Source organism: Colias eurytheme, chromosome 11 (assembly GCF_061535395.1).
Source record: "Colias eurytheme isolate Ceu_HAF_F1 chromosome 11, ilColEury1 Martin Lab GWU primary, whole genome shotgun sequence".
NCBI classification, from domain to species: domain Eukaryota; kingdom Metazoa; phylum Arthropoda; class Insecta; order Lepidoptera; family Pieridae; genus Colias; species Colias eurytheme.
In genome coordinates, this window is record NC_142990.1 from 4,181,138 (window position 1) to 4,199,967 (window position 18,830).

At 32.7% G+C, this 18,830-nt stretch overlaps 5 protein-coding genes, 1 long non-coding RNA gene and 1 pseudogene across 7 annotated transcripts; 3 read left to right on the forward strand and 4 right to left on the reverse strand.

The window, feature by feature from the left end:
• Positions 1–730: 730 nt before the first annotated feature.
• LOC149904470 (cuticle protein 8-like) lies at positions 731–1,884 on the reverse strand. Its single transcript, XM_090107507.1, has 4 exons — positions 1,830–1,884; positions 1,592–1,735; positions 1,293–1,459; positions 731–920 (listed from the first exon to the last, which is right to left on the reverse strand). Exons 1-4 carry the CDS (start codon positions 1,839–1,841, stop codon positions 854–856), a joined length of 390 nt encoding a protein of 129 aa, XP_089963633.1. The 5' UTR covers positions 1,842–1,884; the 3' UTR covers positions 731–853.
• A 2,486-nt stretch (positions 1,885–4,370) lies between these two features.
• On the reverse strand, positions 4,371–5,288 carry LOC149904471 (adult-specific cuticular protein ACP-20-like). The gene is made up of 4 exons (XM_090107511.1): positions 5,236–5,288; positions 4,972–5,115; positions 4,667–4,833; positions 4,371–4,532 (listed from the first exon to the last, which is right to left on the reverse strand). Exons 1-4 carry the CDS (start codon positions 5,245–5,247, stop codon positions 4,472–4,474), a joined length of 384 nt encoding a protein of 127 aa, XP_089963637.1. The 5' UTR covers positions 5,248–5,288; the 3' UTR covers positions 4,371–4,471.
• Positions 5,289–7,645: 2,357 nt separating this feature from the next.
• Positions 7,646–8,506, reverse strand: LOC149904472 (uncharacterized). The gene is made up of 3 exons (XR_016457277.1): positions 8,470–8,506; positions 8,282–8,343; positions 7,646–8,207 (listed from the first exon to the last, which is right to left on the reverse strand). It is a non-coding gene; the product is annotated as an uncharacterized LOC149904472 (long non-coding RNA).
• A 2,501-nt stretch (positions 8,507–11,007) lies between these two features.
• On the reverse strand, positions 11,008–11,790 carry LOC149904473 (adult-specific cuticular protein ACP-20-like). The gene is made up of 4 exons (XM_090107506.1): positions 11,717–11,790; positions 11,476–11,628; positions 11,232–11,398; positions 11,008–11,131 (listed from the first exon to the last, which is right to left on the reverse strand). Exons 1-4 carry the CDS (start codon positions 11,726–11,728, stop codon positions 11,071–11,073), a joined length of 393 nt encoding a protein of 130 aa, XP_089963632.1. The 5' UTR covers positions 11,729–11,790; the 3' UTR covers positions 11,008–11,070.
• A 1,420-nt stretch (positions 11,791–13,210) lies between these two features.
• LOC149904474 (larval cuticle protein A2B-like) lies at positions 13,211–14,236 on the forward strand. The gene is made up of 4 exons (XM_090107512.1): positions 13,211–13,285; positions 13,419–13,556; positions 13,704–13,870; positions 14,122–14,236. Exons 1-4 carry the CDS (start codon positions 13,274–13,276, stop codon positions 14,174–14,176), a joined length of 372 nt encoding a protein of 123 aa, XP_089963638.1. The 5' UTR covers positions 13,211–13,273; the 3' UTR covers positions 14,177–14,236.
• A 1,096-nt stretch (positions 14,237–15,332) lies between these two features.
• LOC149904475 (adult-specific cuticular protein ACP-22-like) lies at positions 15,333–16,954 on the forward strand (annotated as a pseudogene). Its single transcript, XR_016457218.1, has 4 exons — positions 15,333–15,435; positions 16,330–16,487; positions 16,571–16,737; positions 16,877–16,954. The product of XR_016457218.1 is annotated as an adult-specific cuticular protein ACP-22-like (transcript).
• A 266-nt stretch (positions 16,955–17,220) lies between these two features.
• LOC149904476 (cuticle protein 7-like) lies at positions 17,221–18,763 on the forward strand. Its single transcript, XM_090107503.1, has 4 exons — positions 17,221–17,314; positions 17,412–17,579; positions 17,848–18,014; positions 18,627–18,763. The coding sequence occupies exons 1-4, from the start codon at positions 17,303–17,305 to the stop codon at positions 18,685–18,687; spliced, it is 408 nt and encodes a 135-aa protein (XP_089963629.1). The 5' UTR covers positions 17,221–17,302; the 3' UTR covers positions 18,688–18,763.
• The last annotated feature ends 67 nt before the right edge of the window (positions 18,764–18,830 follow it).

Sequence of the window (18,830 nt, forward strand, 5' to 3'; positions counted from 1 at the left end):
ATTTTATATTTTACAGGAAATTTCAAAAAGTCGCTGTTACGTATTATGGAGTAATATTAAACAATTAATTCCTTATTATATAATTATCAAGTAAAAATATTCGCTGAAACAATTATTATATAATATTATATAAACATCGTGCAATTCATACGAAATATTGCAGAATTAAATAATGTGCTAAATTAATTGGGTGGTTCATGGTTAATTACATTAAAATTGTTTTCGCAATACATCTATTTAAGCCGTGAAGCTTATAGACGCCCAAATCCAATGTGTTTTCATCAAAAAAATTATCAAGAAGCATACGCTAATATATTGTCCAAGCTCGTAGAGATGGAACTACGATGTCTTTAAATCCAAAAAGAAATAGTAACATCTTACGGCTTACCATCGAGTTACTAACTTGCCATCTGTTATATTTTATGTTGTTTATCTAATTTTTTTTCTGTGCAAAGTACGGTCTATGGTATTATAAGAGAAATAAAACTAGCCCCAAAAAAGGTTCAAAAATTCTTTGTAATTTGTAAAATCTTTTGTAATTTTTAATTGATAGATAGTTTAAGAAAGGACCAGGAAATTTAACAAGACGATGCATTCTTTCAGGTTGTTTCCTTCCTCGTGAGGAAACACGAATACATATATTTTGGCTCTTCTCCCTAATAGAGCAACGTTGACATCATTAAAAAATATAGCTTTTTGATACAATGGATGCAAAAATAAACAGCATAGGTATATTATAAAATTCATTCATTTTATTCATTTTCATACACATTAACATAAAAACAACAAACAAAAAATTCGTATGATTTAACAGCAAGCTATCTGTTAACGGTTATTCGGTCAAACATTCAATTCAATAATGATGATGATGATGATGGGGAACAATATGGTGGGTTCCGAATTTCACGTCAGCGTGAAAACTGAAACAAAAACAAAACATTTATAAAGTGAAACAATAGTTATAAACCGTAGTAATTCCAAGCGTACTAATAAATTTAACATAAAACAATCACCAGATTATTTTAGTACAGAGGCCAATCTTTTCAAAACATTATTGAAAGTGGCAAAGGAAATTAATTGCTTTTATATGGTAAGGTATTCCCAAAGGATTGATGACGAGAATAGAGAAAGTAACAAGAAAGGTTGAGAAATATGATGTGAACCGCTAGTTCTCCTACTTATCGTACGAAACACAGAAGCATTAACATACTACTATTCTACGCCGATCTTCTACGGGAATATGTTACTACTCAACGCCCACAGAAAAAAATATAATTGCTTGTGACTCATACCCGGTGTGGTGATCGCCATGGTAGTGCTCGGTCCTCTCGGAGCCGTCGGGCTGACGCAGGGAGTACACGCCCTTCACCACGTCTCCATTGCGGTCCTCATGCTGATGCTTCATGTCACCAGTGTGATGATCCTCCACTTTGTAATCGAACTCGTAGTGAGGATGGGTCTATTTAGTTAAAAAAACAGAAATGATCAGAAATAATAATGTAGGATTTTTTGAAAAGGTGCTCAAATAATAATAATATCTATTTATAAAGATTATTAATGGAGTGAGTTGAGAATAAACTACTTATATTACATGGTAGTCATGGTGACCGTGGTGTCCGTGAACCACTTCAGGATGTCCGTCGTGTTTGATGAAGTGTTGGGATGAGTGCGCTTCCCCGTAGCCGTGTCCGTACTGCGCCGCTGCCATGGCGAGCAAGGTTGTGAAACAGAGGACCTAATGAATATGAAAAGATTAATTATTATTACTCATTTTGATTCAAAATAAAAATATTTTTTTTTTATAGGAAAAGAAAAAACAAAAAAATTACCTTTGTGTACATTTTGTTAAGAATTAAATTTTTAGTACTCTTTTGTATTAAAGGTAACTATTGAACTGATGCATGAGAATTATTTTCACGACTTTTATATCGATAGACAAAGCGATATAATCAAGGTAACGTTGATTTCACTCTTAATAATTTAGGTATAAACCGCAACATGTGTACAAATTTTCTGCTACACTTAATATATTACTCAAGAAAATGTCTATATCGTATATGATCTGAAACTTCATGTGGACGCTTCGGTAATTAATTATATATTTTAATAAGGCTCATATAATATACTTACTTAATTTATATTTGTAATCTCTATTATCTAGGATTTTATTAGAACATCTTACAAAACTGATTCTTTGTGATGCATATTTTGTATAACCGAGTGACATCTAAAGCCTTCTTACATTTTGTATCGCTTTATGTCGATTATTATAAGTAATTTAATCACTTTACATGTACATAAATAAAATACTTGAATTTATGTAATATTATGTGTTAATTTCATAGTCGCTCGATAATTAAAATGCTTAAAAACGTACGTACTATAATATAATAACAAATTTAGTTTTAGGTAGTTCGATTCCCGGTCGATGCAAGTGAATTTTCGAATATCTGAATATGAATGCAGTTCTATTTCTTTTTAAAAATAAAAGAATGTTTCAGTACAGTATTTCAAGTTTCCCTCCAGGACACATCGAAAATTTCCACACTGTAAGTATATTACATTAAAAATAATGTAATTTTAACAATTACATTATTTTATAATTTTGTATAATTACTTATATAATATTAAAAATAATAGGTGCGTTCTATTTCTGGTAATGATCAGCAGCTACATTCATCGCTCTCTTTTTGCTCGACGGCAAGGAGTTAGTTATAAACGTAGAAATATTGTTATCTTTAATTTATACTAGAGGTCCGCCCCGGCTTCGCCCGTGGTACATATTTCGCAATAAGAGGTAGCCTATGTCCTTTCTCGGGTATCAAAATATTTCAATACCAAATTTCATGCAAATTGGTTCAGTAGTTTAGGCGTGATTGAGTAACAGACAGACAGACAGAGTTACTTTCGCATTTATAATATATGGATTCTATCTATCTATATTATTTATCTTATATATAAAATTCTCGTGTCACAATGTTAGTCTGCATACTCCTCCGAAACGGGTGGACCGATTCTCATGAAATTTTCTGTGCATATCGGGTAAGTCTGAGAATCGGCCAACATCTATTTTTCATATGTACCACGGGCGAAGCCGGGGCGGGCCGCTAGTATATTATAATTTTCTAGTGTCATGTCATTTTGAGTTATAATAATAAAGTAGTGCGCTTTCAATTATTATAAGTAACTATATTTTTAAGTGATATTCATAATAACTTGCATTTTTTTGTTCGAGTCATCCCAAACTCTAGCCAGTTTCTCTGATATTATGTAAAAGAAAAAAATCGAAAAGGCAAGCAAATAAAAGAGATAACATTTAGTTAAAATGTTAATTATCACAATTTTATTCAAATGATATCACACGCATCCTTATGAAGACCCACTTCTTTCTGCCGGAGACTCTTTTGACAATTTGGTAGGTATTTAAAAAGCTATCGCTGATACTCTCCAAACACACGCCCTCGATAAGGACAAGAACATATTCCATCTAAGCAAAAAGTCATATTTTGAAGTTTCTTCTTGTTTTCTTCACCTTTCTCCAACATTTGACCAAGTTAAAAGATAATTTACAAACTGAATAGGAATGATGATAGTATAAACTGCGCTCTACACTTTTCTTCTTTCATTAATCGTTCAGTATCCATTGACAGCGGATTTTACAGGCAAAATAAAGGTGTACAAGTTTTCCATATTTTGTGCTGTTAGGTAAACTAAAATGTTTTTAATTATATATCGGTAGAATAATTTTATAACAAACGGATATACGGTAAATTGTATGGTGTCTTTTTATATTTTCCGAAGTTTAGCCATGTACGTAAAATAGTCCACAGTTTACATAACTTGATCTGTTCGGTTCATTTTTTGTATTATAGATATTTTCTTCATTTTCTTCTTAATATAATATTGAAAAGGAAGGTGCGATACGGAAATGTATGGTTAAAATAACATACCTATAATAGTCTCAATAAACAACCAAATGAAGAGAAACTAAACTAATAAGTTACTTAAAATGTACAATAATGTTATATCTTATTACGTGTGTTTTTATATATTATGGTCTAAATATTTTAAACCCCGGAAAATTTAAATATGTTTCCGAAATCAATTGAATTAAATTAAACAAGACTTATATTTCACTTATACACAAAGTTTAAATAATTTATTGTTATACCTATAATTTTTTCATACATAACAAAAACAAACATGTAAATCTATGTTCCCTTACAATGAATAAACTTCTATTGTAATTATTTTTTTATTTTTAACTTTGTATGTTCCCTACATACTGCAGGATAAGAGATTTTAATTTTACTTTCTTTCAATAAGGGGTATGTCGGTATAGGTACTATTAAATGAAACTAAAGAACACCTTCTGGTTTAACATACAAATTTAATAACACAGTAGTCAAAAGTAATAATACAGTCTTTTACACAAAACAAGTATTGATATTTTGTACGATGATTACAAAATTCAATAATGTTGTTTGTGGGGGACGATGTGATGCGTTCCGAATTTCACGTCAGCGTGGAAACTGCAAAGGAAAACGTTTATTAAAACATTATAACGACGGAGAAAACCATAGAGAAAAAGAAGATGAACTTTATTAATATTTTTCAATTGTTTTTCAACTAAATAATACTAGTGTTTGTATTTAGTGATTCTCACCCGGTATGGTGGTCGCCATGGTAGTGCACGGTCCTCTCGGAGCCGTCGGGCTGGTGCAGCGAGTAGACACCCTTCACCACGTCTCCGTCACGGTCCTCATGCTGGGACTTGATGTCACCAGTGTGATGGTCCTCCACTTTGTAGTCGAATTGGTAGTGGGGATGGGTCTGTAAAGTTATCGAACAAAATCTATTCAGGCATCTTTCACTAATATTTTTTGAAAGGATGTAGGGTGTAATGGCTGAATAACATGTTTTTAAACATTAATCTAAGAAATGATTTTGAAATAAAAAGTGAAATATTACATGGTAGTCATGGTGACCATGGTGTCCGTGAACCACTTCGGGATGTCCGTCGTGTTTGATGAAGTGTTGGGATGAGTGCGCTTCCCCGTAGCCGTGTCCGTACTGCGCCGCTGCCAAGGCGAGCAGGGTTGTGAAACATAACACCTGTTAAGTTAAATTATAATAAGGGATTATTAGTTTAGGTCATAGGTGACAACTAAGACAATTTTATTTTTTTTCATTTGACCTCTATAAGCAAAAAAAATACAATTTTATAAGAAATACCTTTGCAATCATATTGATAATATTGTTATCAGAGTAAAGTTTGTATGAAATTTTACTAGATAACTGATACATGAGGAAAAAATTTATGACTTTTATATCGTTAGACAAAGCGATACAATCAAGGTAACTTTGATTTCACTGCTAATAATTTAGGTATAAACCGCAACGTGTGTGGAAATTTCTCGTTATAGTTAACAATATATAACAAGGTTCTAGAATATTATATTAAATATATTATCGATTGAGCATTGACTAGAATTATGCTTCCCATAAATAAACTTAGAAGGGAATTTATAAGTAGTTATCAATATTTTATTGATTTGAATTAACATTCCACGGTGTCTTACTTACGCTATACACTCATCACGCATCACGCACGTATATATTCTGGGGTGTTCCCCAGGTGTTGCCTTAAGACAATTGTTATTGTCTTAAGGTTGTTTTAAATAGAATATATCCAATCTACAGATTAGGATGTAGTAGTGTGTGTAGATTATTTGATAATCGTTGTATTATTTTATGTGTAAGAACGAGAAAGCGATCAAAAGTAAAAATGTATTCGAATATTATCTTTAATCCACAGATTACGGAACAGAGTTCAACATTGAAACTCAACGTAAATAGATTAGGAACTTGCTTTTATTGACATCTATCGAAAATACGTTTTATCATGAAATTTCAGGTGCATGTGCTTTTGAGAAAATTAATTATTGACGTTTTGTATTTGGGCAAGTATTTTTCGTATAACCCTAGATAGGTACATATTACTATCCATATAATTATTATGTGCTATATTTTTCTTTAAATATGATAAAATGCTAACGGCTATGGAATACTTCTGTAGAAATTATACCAGGAGTGATAGGAGCAACTGGAATCGTTGCTAAAAGTATAAATAAGTACATAGATATATTAGACGCGAACATCAACATACAAATATTGCAAAAACAAGCGGCAATACATTCAGTCACTAGCATAAGTAAGGTGCTTAGATAACATAGTATTTGTTAATAGGGATTCCAAACCTCTTCTTCCTTGAGGGTCTCAGGGCGGGAGTTAGGAATAAAAATAATAAACCGATCTAGCTCGAGTGGAAAAGTTTTTTCAAAACGATAAATGCTAATAGATGATCTCTTGCTATCTTGATATAATATAGACATATTGACTTCATCTAGTTTTACCTTTACCTTTTTTGTTCAATAAAAATCGCTTTTTTTCGGATTTTACTGTCTTGATAGGTATACATATAAAATGTAGAGGAAAAATCACAAAATAAATCGTTTCATTGAACTTTCCTACAGTCAGCTTCTTTCTGTCGACTAATGGGCATAGGCCTTTCCTAAAACTAGCCATTCAGGCAGATTGATGATTTCCTTTTTCGTTTTTTTTTTCCTATCAACAACATCATCTTCATTTTATCGCCAATGATTCCATCGCCCAATATGCTGACTGCAATAACAGTAGTAATAAGGAGTACTAATAAATCTAACTTTTCCACTATCAGCAAAGAAGTATCATCAAACTGTACGGTACAAACTGTAATGTATCGGGTACTTAGATAATATGAGTGCACCTTAAGACGATACACAAAAAAAAATCTACTGCTTGGCGGGCGGAGTCTAATAGCTCTCTATCGCGAACGCGGGTGTGCGCGAAGTCATTCTTGCAAACTCGCCGCGCTGCCGCTGGCCGACTCGGGACAAACATGTATGGAGTCGTCATACAGTTATAATATTCTTATACATATATTTAATTGTTGATTTATTGGTTTTATTTTCTTGCTTATAAACAAATAATCATCTTTTTAACAACTACTTAGACATTATTAATAATTATTATTATTTCGTAATGTTTACTTTATTACAAAATAATACAGGTTATAAATAATCTTTAAAACAACAAAAAATATTGTTACTCTGAAAAAATGAAATGGTACTCAATAACGCGGACTACTGAATGGATTTAGATAGAATTTGATGCTGACGTAGATATTACGTCATGCCCAGAAATGAAAGGTAATATTTCTGAAAGAAATTATAAACCCTAATTCTTCTCAGTCAAAGTCAAGAGTGGAAGATATCACTAATACAGTAAAACTGATGCGAAACTTTGGATGTTAATTTGTATATTTTTTTGTTAGTTGTTACTTAATCACGTCAAGACTACATTACCAATTTTGATAAAATATAGCTAATTGCCTGGATTTACACATAGGATACTTTTTATCCGAACTGAACACTTCTGTGGGATAAGACAGGATTCACGATATAATCTAATTCCACGCGGGCAAAGCCGCGGTCAGAATGATATTTTTTTAAATAAAAAAATTGTTTAAAAAAAACACAAAATATATTGACGCATGTATTTATTTTTTGCACTCTATTATAATTGTAATTATTCAGTAGGCAGGTACAGCAATGTGAGACGAACACTGGCTTATTTATACTAATAATAATGTATTATAAACATTAAATTAAGTTTACTTTCTAACAACAAAAATACATAATATTAGCTAATGTGAAAGCGAATCAACCAATCATCCCACAAAAATGAAATGTGCACACAAATATTCATCCAAATCGGTTCATGTCATTAGGAGGAGTGACTGCAGCGCCATCTTCCGGGCCCAATTGTGTTTCCAGATCACCCAGGAACTCAATTTAATATACTTACACAAAATTTTTCGAAATGAAAACTCACATTACTATGTAAATATGAATATAAACCTGTTTTATTACTAAGCAATTTCCCGCACAGGTGTAGTAAGTATAAATGAAATAAATATCAACATCAAATTCTTTATACAACATACTTATTATCTACCACCTTCTAAGAAATGTAATTCTTGAAATTATTTCGTATTTTTTTTAAATATAATACTACTCCAATGAGCTCCTGTTCCATATTATGTCCACCATACTTCCACTAAGTTCACCATGATTTTTTATTTCTTTGCACTTTGTTGCTTTTTGCTAAAAATGGAATCGTGCGATAAAACCAGTAGAGCTTTGATAACATACATTTTTGACTGAATAAAGGTACTTACGAAGGAGTGGATTCACATTGTGAACAATCAGTGGGTTTATTTTCCTTCTGGATTCCGGATTTCTGAAAAGATTATTTATGATATAAATGAAAAAATCTTACACATTCGTTATGTACTTAAAACAGGGGTACAAATCAAACATCGTCCATAATACAATTATCATCAAATTTAAAATAAAACCAACTTACTTCATTAATTTGTTCCAATTGTAAGCATTCTTTTTCCTCCTACCTTTATGTTTCTTCTTCTTATTTTCTTTATTGTCCCCATTTGTCTCATTTTGTCTTATCGTGTTGTCACCCTTTTTTACGATTGCGCGAGCGACACAAGTTCCCCGTGTGACGGCCGTAGCGGGAATGACTCGTGCAGCGATCGGGGTAGGAAGGTACAGGGCGGCTCTCGCTATATTGGCTGGTCGCGCGCTAATTTCAAGTATTTCTTGTTTATTTCAAAACCATCGCATATTTCAAAATTCTAACACGGTAGACGTATAGGTTGTATATTTTATAGTTAATATCCAAAAAGTCGTAACTTTACGTTTGTTATTTTGAAGATGCCAGAGATTAAAAAAAAATAACAATGATAACTTTGTATTTTTTTTCTATCGAGAAAATATCATGGAATCATGTTTCTAAAACGGTAGACGTATTGTGTTACTATTGAACTTTCTTGTCAAGAATTTTCATCACGACAACTTTAATAATATAAAAATTACGAAGGTTTGAAAAGGGCCGTAAATGTTAGAAAAATTAATTCATCACCTTAAACCATACATTTAAATATATGCTTAGACGAAAAAAATTGGTTGTCTGTAAAGTCGGTTTACTGACGATAGTTGAACGTGACAACGTCCGATTGAGATTCTTTGTCGTTCGTTCCGCGCTCTCGCTCGCACTTCAAGCCTTACACGGAACGCCTCAGAGCGAGGTAACGCCGCATGAGTCATGTTTTTTCGTGCGTGCAGGCGGCTCTATCGAATTATAAGACGTTGTCACGTCAAAAAAATTCTCGGTCTGGCAGGTCATAGAAGGCTGATCACCTCCTTGTCCCTAAATAAAAATCGACCAGTGAAACAGATGCATGCATAATGCATCTGCCCCACACCCCACTAGGGGAAATGGGACTCTACTCTCACATATTACGGGAACAAATGGCTGTGCTGTACCTTAAATTTATTGTCCACTTAATATAGATCAATCTGGCTCTTAAATAATGTTTTTTGCACGCCTCATAAGCGAAGCGTTGAGGTGGGTACTACTGTCACTTCGCGCAAAACATCTGATTTTTCAAACTTAAAATGTCTTTATGTATCATACATTGCACTTGTAAGATAATACATACACACACACATTAAGAAAAAACACTATTTTTAACGTTCATGATATTTTTGATGTCATTTTTGTTATTTAAACTAGTTAAAAAACAGTTTAAAAAAGTTCTGTCTTGGACGTCCGTGTGTCTGTATGTGCGGATCCTTTTTCTTGTTAACACGATAGCGACCGAAATACTTTACTAATCGAGTCTTTTTTTTTCTCTTACGCTTGAGTATGCTCAGGAATAGAACCCTTTCATTTTTCAGGGTCTGATTCGATGTGGTTTAATTGTTATTAAATAAACAAAAATAATAATTAATAAATATTTATTAAAAAAAAATTATGAGGCGTGCACTTTTGGATTTTCCAAATTATTTTTAAATTAAAATTAATATTTCCATAGATGTTTCAAATGTAGGGACATAGATGTCAGCGTTGCACTAGTGTGAAGCCGGGGGAGGGTCGCTAGTGTAATATACAAGTTACTATATTCTCTCGCCCAACAAGCGTGCAATAATTAAAAATATTTTTTTTTAAATCACCTATTCACACGCTACACGTGAACATGAACGAGTCAAGAGTCCAAAAGATTGGGTGTCCATTTCATAAATTTATAAAGAACAGAAAAAATTCGATCACGAGGTGGGACTCGAACCCGCATCCTTCGCGCCATTCCGGGGCGGATGCCTTACCAACTCAGCCACTCGTGACCCGCCAGAGCAATCGAATTTATTCTATTCTTTCAGTTTTATGTGTCTGAAGGGACACACCGCTGAGTTGGTAAGGCATCCGCCCCGGAATGGCGCGAAGGATGCGGGTTCGAGTCCCGCCTCGTGATCGAATTTTTTCTATTCTTTATAAATTTATATTTATAAAGCATTTGAATGCCATTAAACCAAAAAATATAAATGTCCATTTCATTTCAATTTAATTTGTATGTATAAGATCAATTAAATAAGATAACGCAATGAAAATAATCAAGGTTACGTATTAATTCATTCTGAGATGCTGTAACGCACCATTTGTAAATTTAAAATTAATATTGTTAAAAAAAATGTTCTTTCCCATTTAATTAACTAAATGTTGATTGAGGCGCCTTGTTACTACTCAACTGAATACAAAATTCAACTATAAAATCCCTGTACTCTTATTAATGAAGAACAGTACTATTAACAAGAACTTCTTATGAAAATAGGAATCTCCTATCTGAAATATTTATTTTAAATTTTAAGTTTTTAAATTTAAAGTCAGGACAGGACAGCAGTAATAATATCGCCAAGTATTTTTTTTAATTCGAACACTAACAGACAATGTTGTTGTGATCATTTATAACGTTGGTGGTTATTAAAACATCAAGGATATTAGTTTTAAAGTAATAAATTGAAAGATAAACTCAAACTTTGATAATGCTTTTATTAATTAAGTAACGTACACAAACATAACACTTATTGCTATTCGGTAGAATCGTTACAATATTCAATAGTGATGTTTATGAGGGATGATGTGATGAGTTCCGAATTTCACATCCGCGTGGAAACTGCAAAAAACCAAAGACATTAGACACACATAATACATTTATGGGATGGCTAATAGTGTGTTCAGGATTATCAGACTTTTTTATTTTAGTAGGTCCTCACCCAGTGTGGTGGTCCCCGTGGTAGTGCACAGTCCTCACAGAGCCGTCAGGCTGGTGCAGCGAGTAGACGCCCTTCACCACATCTCCATCCCGGTCCTCATGCTGATGCTTCATGTCACCCGTGTGGTGGTCTTCCACTTTGTAGTCGAAATGGTAATGGGGATGGGTCTATAGAAAAAAAAATATATAGGTCAATCGCTTAATATTGAAGAAAAATGCTACCTAAATATTCTGAGAAACATTACATGGTAGTCATGGTGACCGTGGTGTCCGTGAACCACTTCAGGATGTCCGTCGTGTTTGATGAAGTGTTGAGATGAGTGCGCTTCCCCGTAGCCGTGCCCATACTGCGCGGTTACCATAGCAACCATGGCGAATAAGGTAGTAAAGCACAAAACCTGTAAAACATTATGTTTTATACCAATACATTCTCAATGTTTGTAACTTATCCAGTTTAAGTATGGGAACACTGTTTGTATATTATACCTTTGAAAACATTTTGTTTTGTCGTATATTTTACTGATATTCAATGGAAGTTCAGTAGTCAACTAATGCATGGTTGTAAACTTCCAAAGTTTTATATATTGATAGACAATGCGATATTATCAAGGTAAAGTGATTTCACTCGATAATACAAGCATAAACGGCAACATGTGTAGAAATTTTATGTTACACTTAAAATATTGCTCAAGAAAAATATCTTAGTTAAAATATTAATAAACTGATATTGCATGTTGATACTCAATTTACGTTACACCTATTAAAGCTGTTTATTTAGTCAGAAAAACGATAGGCAATTGCTATGATAATAATTTGCATTCTATAATGCATTTATTTAGTCTTAATGTTATGTTATGTTAACAAAAATTATAATTTTTATGATGTACTTAAAAGTTAGGAAACATAATATATTATTCCTTTAAATAACCTCAGTATAACAAACTAATAACGTCCACACAATCATGCACATATATACACCGTTAAAATTATCATCGTCATCTTACAAAATAATGTTACTATATTGAAGCCTTTGTCCAGCAGTGGAAGTCCCATGGCTGATGACGACGACGACGATCATACTCATTAACATAAATATTCATTGCCTCCCAGAAACAGAATCTTGGAAAGTTAAATCTTAAAATGTAGTTATGTAGAGTGCCTCATAGAGCTTTCAGGCACTCTATATTTCAAGAGCGGGCTCCTAGAATTACACATGTCGTTGAACTTTTGATTCTTGGACATGCCGCGGTGCTCCTCAATTTCTTCTTTATCGATTGGAGCAGTGATGAATTGAAAAATATGCTTAATTTTTAGTACACAAATATTTATTTACAAATAAGATGAATAAGTACCTTAATACTAAATAACTGCGTACGTGAAAAATCCATGCAAAGCATAGGTTTTATAAAATAAAGCTTAGATTTTGTTCTATAATCAATGCACATATTCATGTCTCTGTTATTGAATTTCGATGTTTTTAATAAAAATTGGGTTGGCAAGAGTTATATTTGGTACCTTATCAAGATTTTAATAGGTAAGTATAGTTGGATATATTCTTCTCAATAGGAGTAATGCATTACAATTCAATAATTAAAATATTTACCAAGAATGCTATAAACTCAAAACCAGTTGAATGACATTCATTTTACCTACATTATTCAGATTTAATTAATTGTTCGATTATAGGTATTTTAATGGTATTTTATAATAAAATCATATCATTGATACCTATTTAATTAAATTATATTTTTGACAATAATATTATTTTGAGATGATTTTAAGAAATGTCAATTTTTGAGAACTTTTTAAAAACATTGAAATGACTTATGTATCCTACTTTTACTTTACTATCCTACTGGCTTGTTAACCCTATACTTACACGTTCCTAAACATATGCAGAAAAATTTCTTATTTTGTGTGAAATCGATTTTCGTTAGTTCTCCTTGGAAAATAACTATAAAAGTTGCAATTCATTTCTAACATGTATCAGTCAACACGCAACCTTAGTAAATTTAACAGATTTTAAAAATATACCACAATAAAATGTACTTCAAGGTATTACCATATTTTTAGAGAATATTGAATTTATTTCTGCTTTTTTGAAAATTTTTAATTAAGTATCTACCATAATATCATTCAAGTATTTGAGAACTTCAATAAGATTCATTAACATGTTTAAAAATTTCAGGTGTTGTGTTTTTTGACAATATTGGCAATTGCTGCTGCACAGTATGATCACGGGCATGCATACTCATCTCAGCATTTCAACAAACACGATGGCAAGCCAGAGATAGTCCATGGACATCACGGCCACCACGATTATCATGTACGTACAAATTCTTACTTAAAATATGTAACTATAGATAGCTTTTTACTATTTCACAGTATTTCACAGGATAGATAGATAGATAGATCGGACAGATTTAAACATGTATACATGGAGAAATAGATAAATAAATTTTTTGAATTACAGACTCATCCTAAATACGATTTTGAATACAAAGTGGAGGACCACCACACTGGTGACATAAAGCACCAGCATGAGCACCGCGACGGAGACGTGGTGAAGGGCGTCTACTCGCTGCACCAGCCCGACGGCTCCGAGAGGACCGTGCACTACCACGGGGACCATCACACCGGGTGAGAATCTATATTATCTATAGTTTTCAATAGTTTTATTATAGTGATTAGGCTAAGAAGTTTTGTAGTGGCTCGAACAATGAAAATAATGCCATGTCTACACCGACCAAGTTACTCCGCGCGGAAAATTCTAGGCAAGACTGCTCGCTCTGTGTAGATTCGCCTTATAAATTTTAATTGAATTCTAAAATATGATGTTTTTGTTTTGTAGGATGTTACAAAGAGCTAATGTTTGTTTTAATTATTTTCAGATTCCACGCTGATGTTAAATTTGAAACTCACCATCCTCATCATTATCACCATTAGAAAACAGTTGTAATTAAGTTTTGTTGTAAGTGTTTTGTAATAATTAAAAGAAATATATAAACGTACCTATTTACATTTTTTCTGGTCTTATTAGCTCTAATTACATCTAAATTGATTACATCTTAAGAAAATTGATCAAACGTAAAGTAATTTTAGGTAACAAAAAATGTGTATGTTAAATTTCATGTAAAACTGAAAGCTGAACACAGTCAAAAACTGAATAAAAATTTATAAAAAATCCAACAACAAGTATTTGTTGTCGATAATAAAAAATTACAGACGTGTATCCTTATGAGCATAATACATAATTATAATGAATTAACATAATAAGTGATAAAATTAGTACATGTACACAGTACAAGCTCATTAATTTTTTTACAAATTATTTCGGTGCTTATTTTGTACACTTAAGTTTTTAAATTATAAGGATAAGTTTATAATACTAAAAGTTTTAAAATAAAGCATTCGCTGAAGGCAAAGAGGCAGAACACATATATTGATATGTATCTCAAAATACACACGGCGGAAAAATTAGGGGAAAAGAGAAGAAACCCGTTTTTTTTTTTCAATTTGTTGGGTATTTTTGCAAGTGGATATTTTTTATATCCCTTACGTCTTTGGAGTCTTTTTCGTCGTCGTTCGTTCGTCTTTTTTATATCCCTTATCCCTTACGACGACGTTCGTCTTTTTTATATCCCTTATCCCTTACGACGACGTTCGTCTTTTTTATATCCCTTATCCCTTACGACGACGAAAATAAAAATTTTGTTTTTCGATTTTTAAACATTACATTATTAAAATTAAACTTATTTGAGCGTTTGTTGCCTATTAATTAACGAATATAGCTGCTACAAATTAAAACTATTCTAACATTTATTTCTTCCTACTGTTAAAGAGTATACAATATACATTGTACCTATAACGGTGCATTTACATCAAACGAATATAGAGCTAGAGCTAGAGCAAGAGCATTATTTTAGTGTAAACCAAAACTCGTATTCAGTGTTGTTCAGTAATAGAACATTGACTATAATCTTTTCGAACGCACTAAGAACAACGAAAGAATGCTCTACGTCTGTTTACACTAAGAGAATTTTGCATAGTTGTTTTAGAATGAGCATTCGCTCGTGATTTGGTGATTGATGTAAAATGCAAAATGAGTGATTTGCCTGCGACTGAAGTTGCCATAGCCACAGCAATAACCGAGGAGGGTCACACCTACCATTCAACGAATATAGGTCTTACTTGCGTCGGCGCGAGTAAGAAATTTTTTTTTATAAGGGTGCAAAGAGAAACGTTCATCATACGGCTGTTCAGGCACAAAATTTGTTAGTAGAAGTCCGTAACGTCCTTTTTAGTGAACGAACGCGCTAGTCATTCATTCCAATAGCAGATTCAACCATTGAAGGCGTCATTCACATCACAAGCACAATAGGCGGGACCCCATAGAGTGATGACTAGGCTGCTTTTCCACCAATAATTTGCGAGGATTAGTAGTGAGGAATGTGTTTGTAAAAACACATCTTGGTGTAAAAACACTCTAATGTTGTGTGTTGACATTTTCCTCTGCCGAGCCATGTCCATGCCATGTGGGGACCTGTCTAATAAATTTTGTTGATCATTGTAATTCTGAAATCACAGTATTTATTTATGAGAAAAATTACCTGTATTGTGCACTGTTATTTTGTATTATAATTTATATCTAGTTACATCACAATACATTATAGGTATCTATTATATCATCAGAAACGTAGTTGTATAATGTTTTTCAGTTTAAAAATTAATAATGAAATTATTTTATCTTCCAAACCGTTAAATAAGTAGAATATCTAATTTTAACGATGTGTCGAAAGAATTCGAAAGTGTATGTACAATGTGTTGGCTTTCATCATAAGCATGCATGGGTTTAAACAGAGATTAGTTTCAGAGAAATCATTATTGCTTTATATTTTTCTCCTTGGTTATTGGATATAAAAACTTTATTTTTTCACAATTCTATATCAGTCAAACAACAAACGTGAATACAATCCTACAACACTAACAATGTATTTCAAGGTACAAATACCTAAGCATTTTAATGTGAAAAATAATAAAGATATTCGTAAAGAGAAAGCTTGAAATAGAAACGAATACATTCGACGATATTTATAAAGTACTTTATTTCTAGGTCCTTTGCTTCGCTTCTATTGCTGCGTTAGCTGCAGCACAGTATGATCAAGGATACGGCCATGCCTTTTCATCGCAACATCTCTTGAAGCACGATGGACATCCTGAAGTGGTCCATGGACACCATGGACATCACGATTATCACGTACGATTCATATAAATTACGATATAATTTATTATGTACTTGTATAATATACAGACATGTCAATAAACTCAATATCCTTACAGACTCATCCCAAATATGAATTTGAATACAAAGTAAAGGACCATCACACTGGTGACATAAAGCACCAACATGAGCACCGCGACGGAGACGTGGTGAAGGGCGTCTACTCGCTGCACCAGCCCGACGGCTCCGAGAGGACCGTGCACTACCACGGGGACCATCACACCGGGTAAGAAACCAATACAGAACGGCAATTACCTACATTTCGATAAGAAGACTTAAAGAATTACATAATTAATAGAAAATGAGCAATAGAAACAAAAACTCCGTTTTTCTATTTTAGTGTATAACAATATTTTTCCTTTCAGATTCCACGCTGATATTAAATACGGTGTTCATCACATCGTGCCTCATCATCACCATTAAGACTGAATAAGATTACATTAAGTACGATATTCATAATTAAATGTATTTTAATAAAATTATCTTGTCTCAATTTCTATCATACCTACACGATAACCCAAAGCATTGTAAAGCATAATAAAATTACATAAGATCATGTTGAATATAATTAAAAGTTCCACAACCTACGTCCTGATAGCAAGACAAGTAAATACTATTATATAACTTGCAGGTTCAAATACAATATCGAAAAAAATGTCGAACCAGTTCCTTCATACTTTCATTATTACATGTACCTACATACCGAATAAAAAAAGTATAAAAGCTTAAAGTTATCTCGAATATGCATCATTAAGATATTACAATCCTTAGAGTCCACTTAACCATCCATAATGTATTTCAAGGTTTGTACCATATAAGATTAGTATAGTAAGAAATATATTTTTCACCAACGCAAATAAGTAATAAAGGAAGCAATTACTAATCAGTGTTCTTGTTTAGGTGATCGTATTCGCTGCTGCCGTGGCCGTTGCTGCCGCTCAATACAACCATGGATACTATGGCAATGCGCAATCTTCCCATAACATCGTCCAGCACCAGCCAAGCATAATCGCACATGCTGCTCAACCTGTAGCCCATTATGCTGCACCAGTGCACCAAGACTACAGTGTAAGTTGAATATCTTTGGATTTTTTTAGAACTGAACAGATTCTAAATAAGGTTCTAATATAAACGGTAACTGAAGAGAAAGGATAGGTATACACGGAAAGTAGAAGATTTCCGTTGCTGAAACTCAAAAGTCTTTTTATTTCCAAAATTGAAACTATGAGCATCAGGTCAGTAATTTCGTACTTTGCCGCTATATTATTTACCACTAAGTATATGTTTTTTGTTTTAAACCTATCTAAAGCATTTTGTAACTGACATTTATCCACAGGCACCAGCTCACTACTCCTATGAATACGGAGTACAGGACCCCCACACCGGTGACTTCAAGTCCCAACAGGAGAGCCGCGAAGGTGACGTCGTCCGTGGTTCCTACAGCCTGCATGAGGCTGACGGCACCATCAGACGTGTTGAATACACCGCTGATGCTCACAATGGGTAAATGGTTTCATAGTACTAAATGGACAATTAGTAAAACCTTCACGAAAAGACTTACAAGTTAAAATTTACCATTCTTATAATTGAAGTTATGTGCTTCTTAGAAATAAAGAGCAGGCGCCAGACACATTTAAAATCTGACAAACAGATTCATTAAATTTTTATGTAAAGTATTTAATTTTATTATTTTTATAGCGATAAGGTAAAAGTTTCATTGTAAAAATTCTCAAACATCTCTATAATTACCTTACATAAAATAAAATTTATATTTTATTGCAAGGTAAGATATTTATTAGCAATTTAGAGGAACAGAAAACTGTAACGCAGTTACAAATTCAACCACCTATGTTAAATGAAAGATAACAATTTCTTGTAGGCGTTTGATTTTACCTAATATTTCTTTATAAACGTATTGAAACTCCTGTGAATTTAAATTGTTCATACTTACCATAATTCTCCCTAAAATAAAATATCAATCAATATTTTGAACTAAAGTATAACTTTTATGTTTCATCTTATGCATTTAATCTCTCTTAATATTATGATCCAATTACCGAACGAACTTACTTAATTTTATGAAAAAATGTGTTTTTAATAAGAAAATATTTACAGATTCAACGCTGTCGTTCATCGTGAGGGACAAGCCCACCAAGCTCCTGCCTACCAACATTAGAAACCCTAGTCCGTACCTATAATACCTACTCTAGATTATAAATTAGCAACTAAAAATATATAAAATTTTCACATAAGACTATTTTTATTAACCGCTTGAACCCTAAATTATTTTCCTTATCGTGATCTAGCGCTAAATAATGA

What these genes read in the sequence shown, in the direction of transcription:
- LOC149904470 (XM_090107507.1), bottom strand. An exon ending in ACGGTCACCATGACTACCAT is followed by an intron (nt 1,460 to 1,591) that starts GTAATATAAGTA and finishes TTAACTAAATAG; the next exon opens with ACCCATCCTCACTACGAGTT. An exon ending in CATGGCGATCACCACACCGG is followed by an intron (nt 921 to 1,292) that starts GTATGAGTCACA and finishes TTTTTGTTTCAG; the next exon opens with TTTTCACGCTGACGTGAAAT.
- LOC149904473 (XM_090107506.1), bottom strand. An exon ending in ACGGTCACCATGACTACCAT is followed by an intron (nt 11,399 to 11,475) that starts GTAATGTTTCTC and finishes TTTTTTCTATAG; the next exon opens with ACCCATCCCCATTACCATTT. An exon ending in CACGGGGACCACCACACTGG is followed by an intron (nt 11,132 to 11,231) that starts GTGAGGACCTAC and finishes GGTTTTTTGCAG; the next exon opens with TTTCCACGCGGATGTGAAAT.
- LOC149904471 (XM_090107511.1), bottom strand. An exon ending in ATGGTCACCATGACTACCAT is followed by an intron (nt 4,834 to 4,971) that starts GTAATATTTCAC and finishes ATAACTTTACAG; the next exon opens with ACCCATCCCCACTACCAATT. An exon ending in CATGGCGACCACCATACCGG is followed by an intron (nt 4,533 to 4,666) that starts GTGAGAATCACT and finishes TTTCCTTTGCAG; the next exon opens with TTTCCACGCTGACGTGAAAT.
- LOC149904474 (XM_090107512.1), top strand. An exon ending in ACGGCCACCACGATTATCAT is followed by an intron (nt 13,557 to 13,703) that starts GTACGTACAAAT and finishes TTTGAATTACAG; the next exon opens with ACTCATCCTAAATACGATTT. An exon ending in CACGGGGACCATCACACCGG is followed by an intron (nt 13,871 to 14,121) that starts GTGAGAATCTAT and finishes AATTATTTTCAG; the next exon opens with ATTCCACGCTGATGTTAAAT.
- LOC149904476 (XM_090107503.1), top strand. An exon ending in CAGTGCACCAAGACTACAGT is followed by an intron (nt 17,580 to 17,847) that starts GTAAGTTGAATA and finishes ATTTATCCACAG; the next exon opens with GCACCAGCTCACTACTCCTA. An exon ending in ACCGCTGATGCTCACAATGG is followed by an intron (nt 18,015 to 18,626) that starts GTAAATGGTTTC and finishes AAATATTTACAG; the next exon opens with ATTCAACGCTGTCGTTCATC.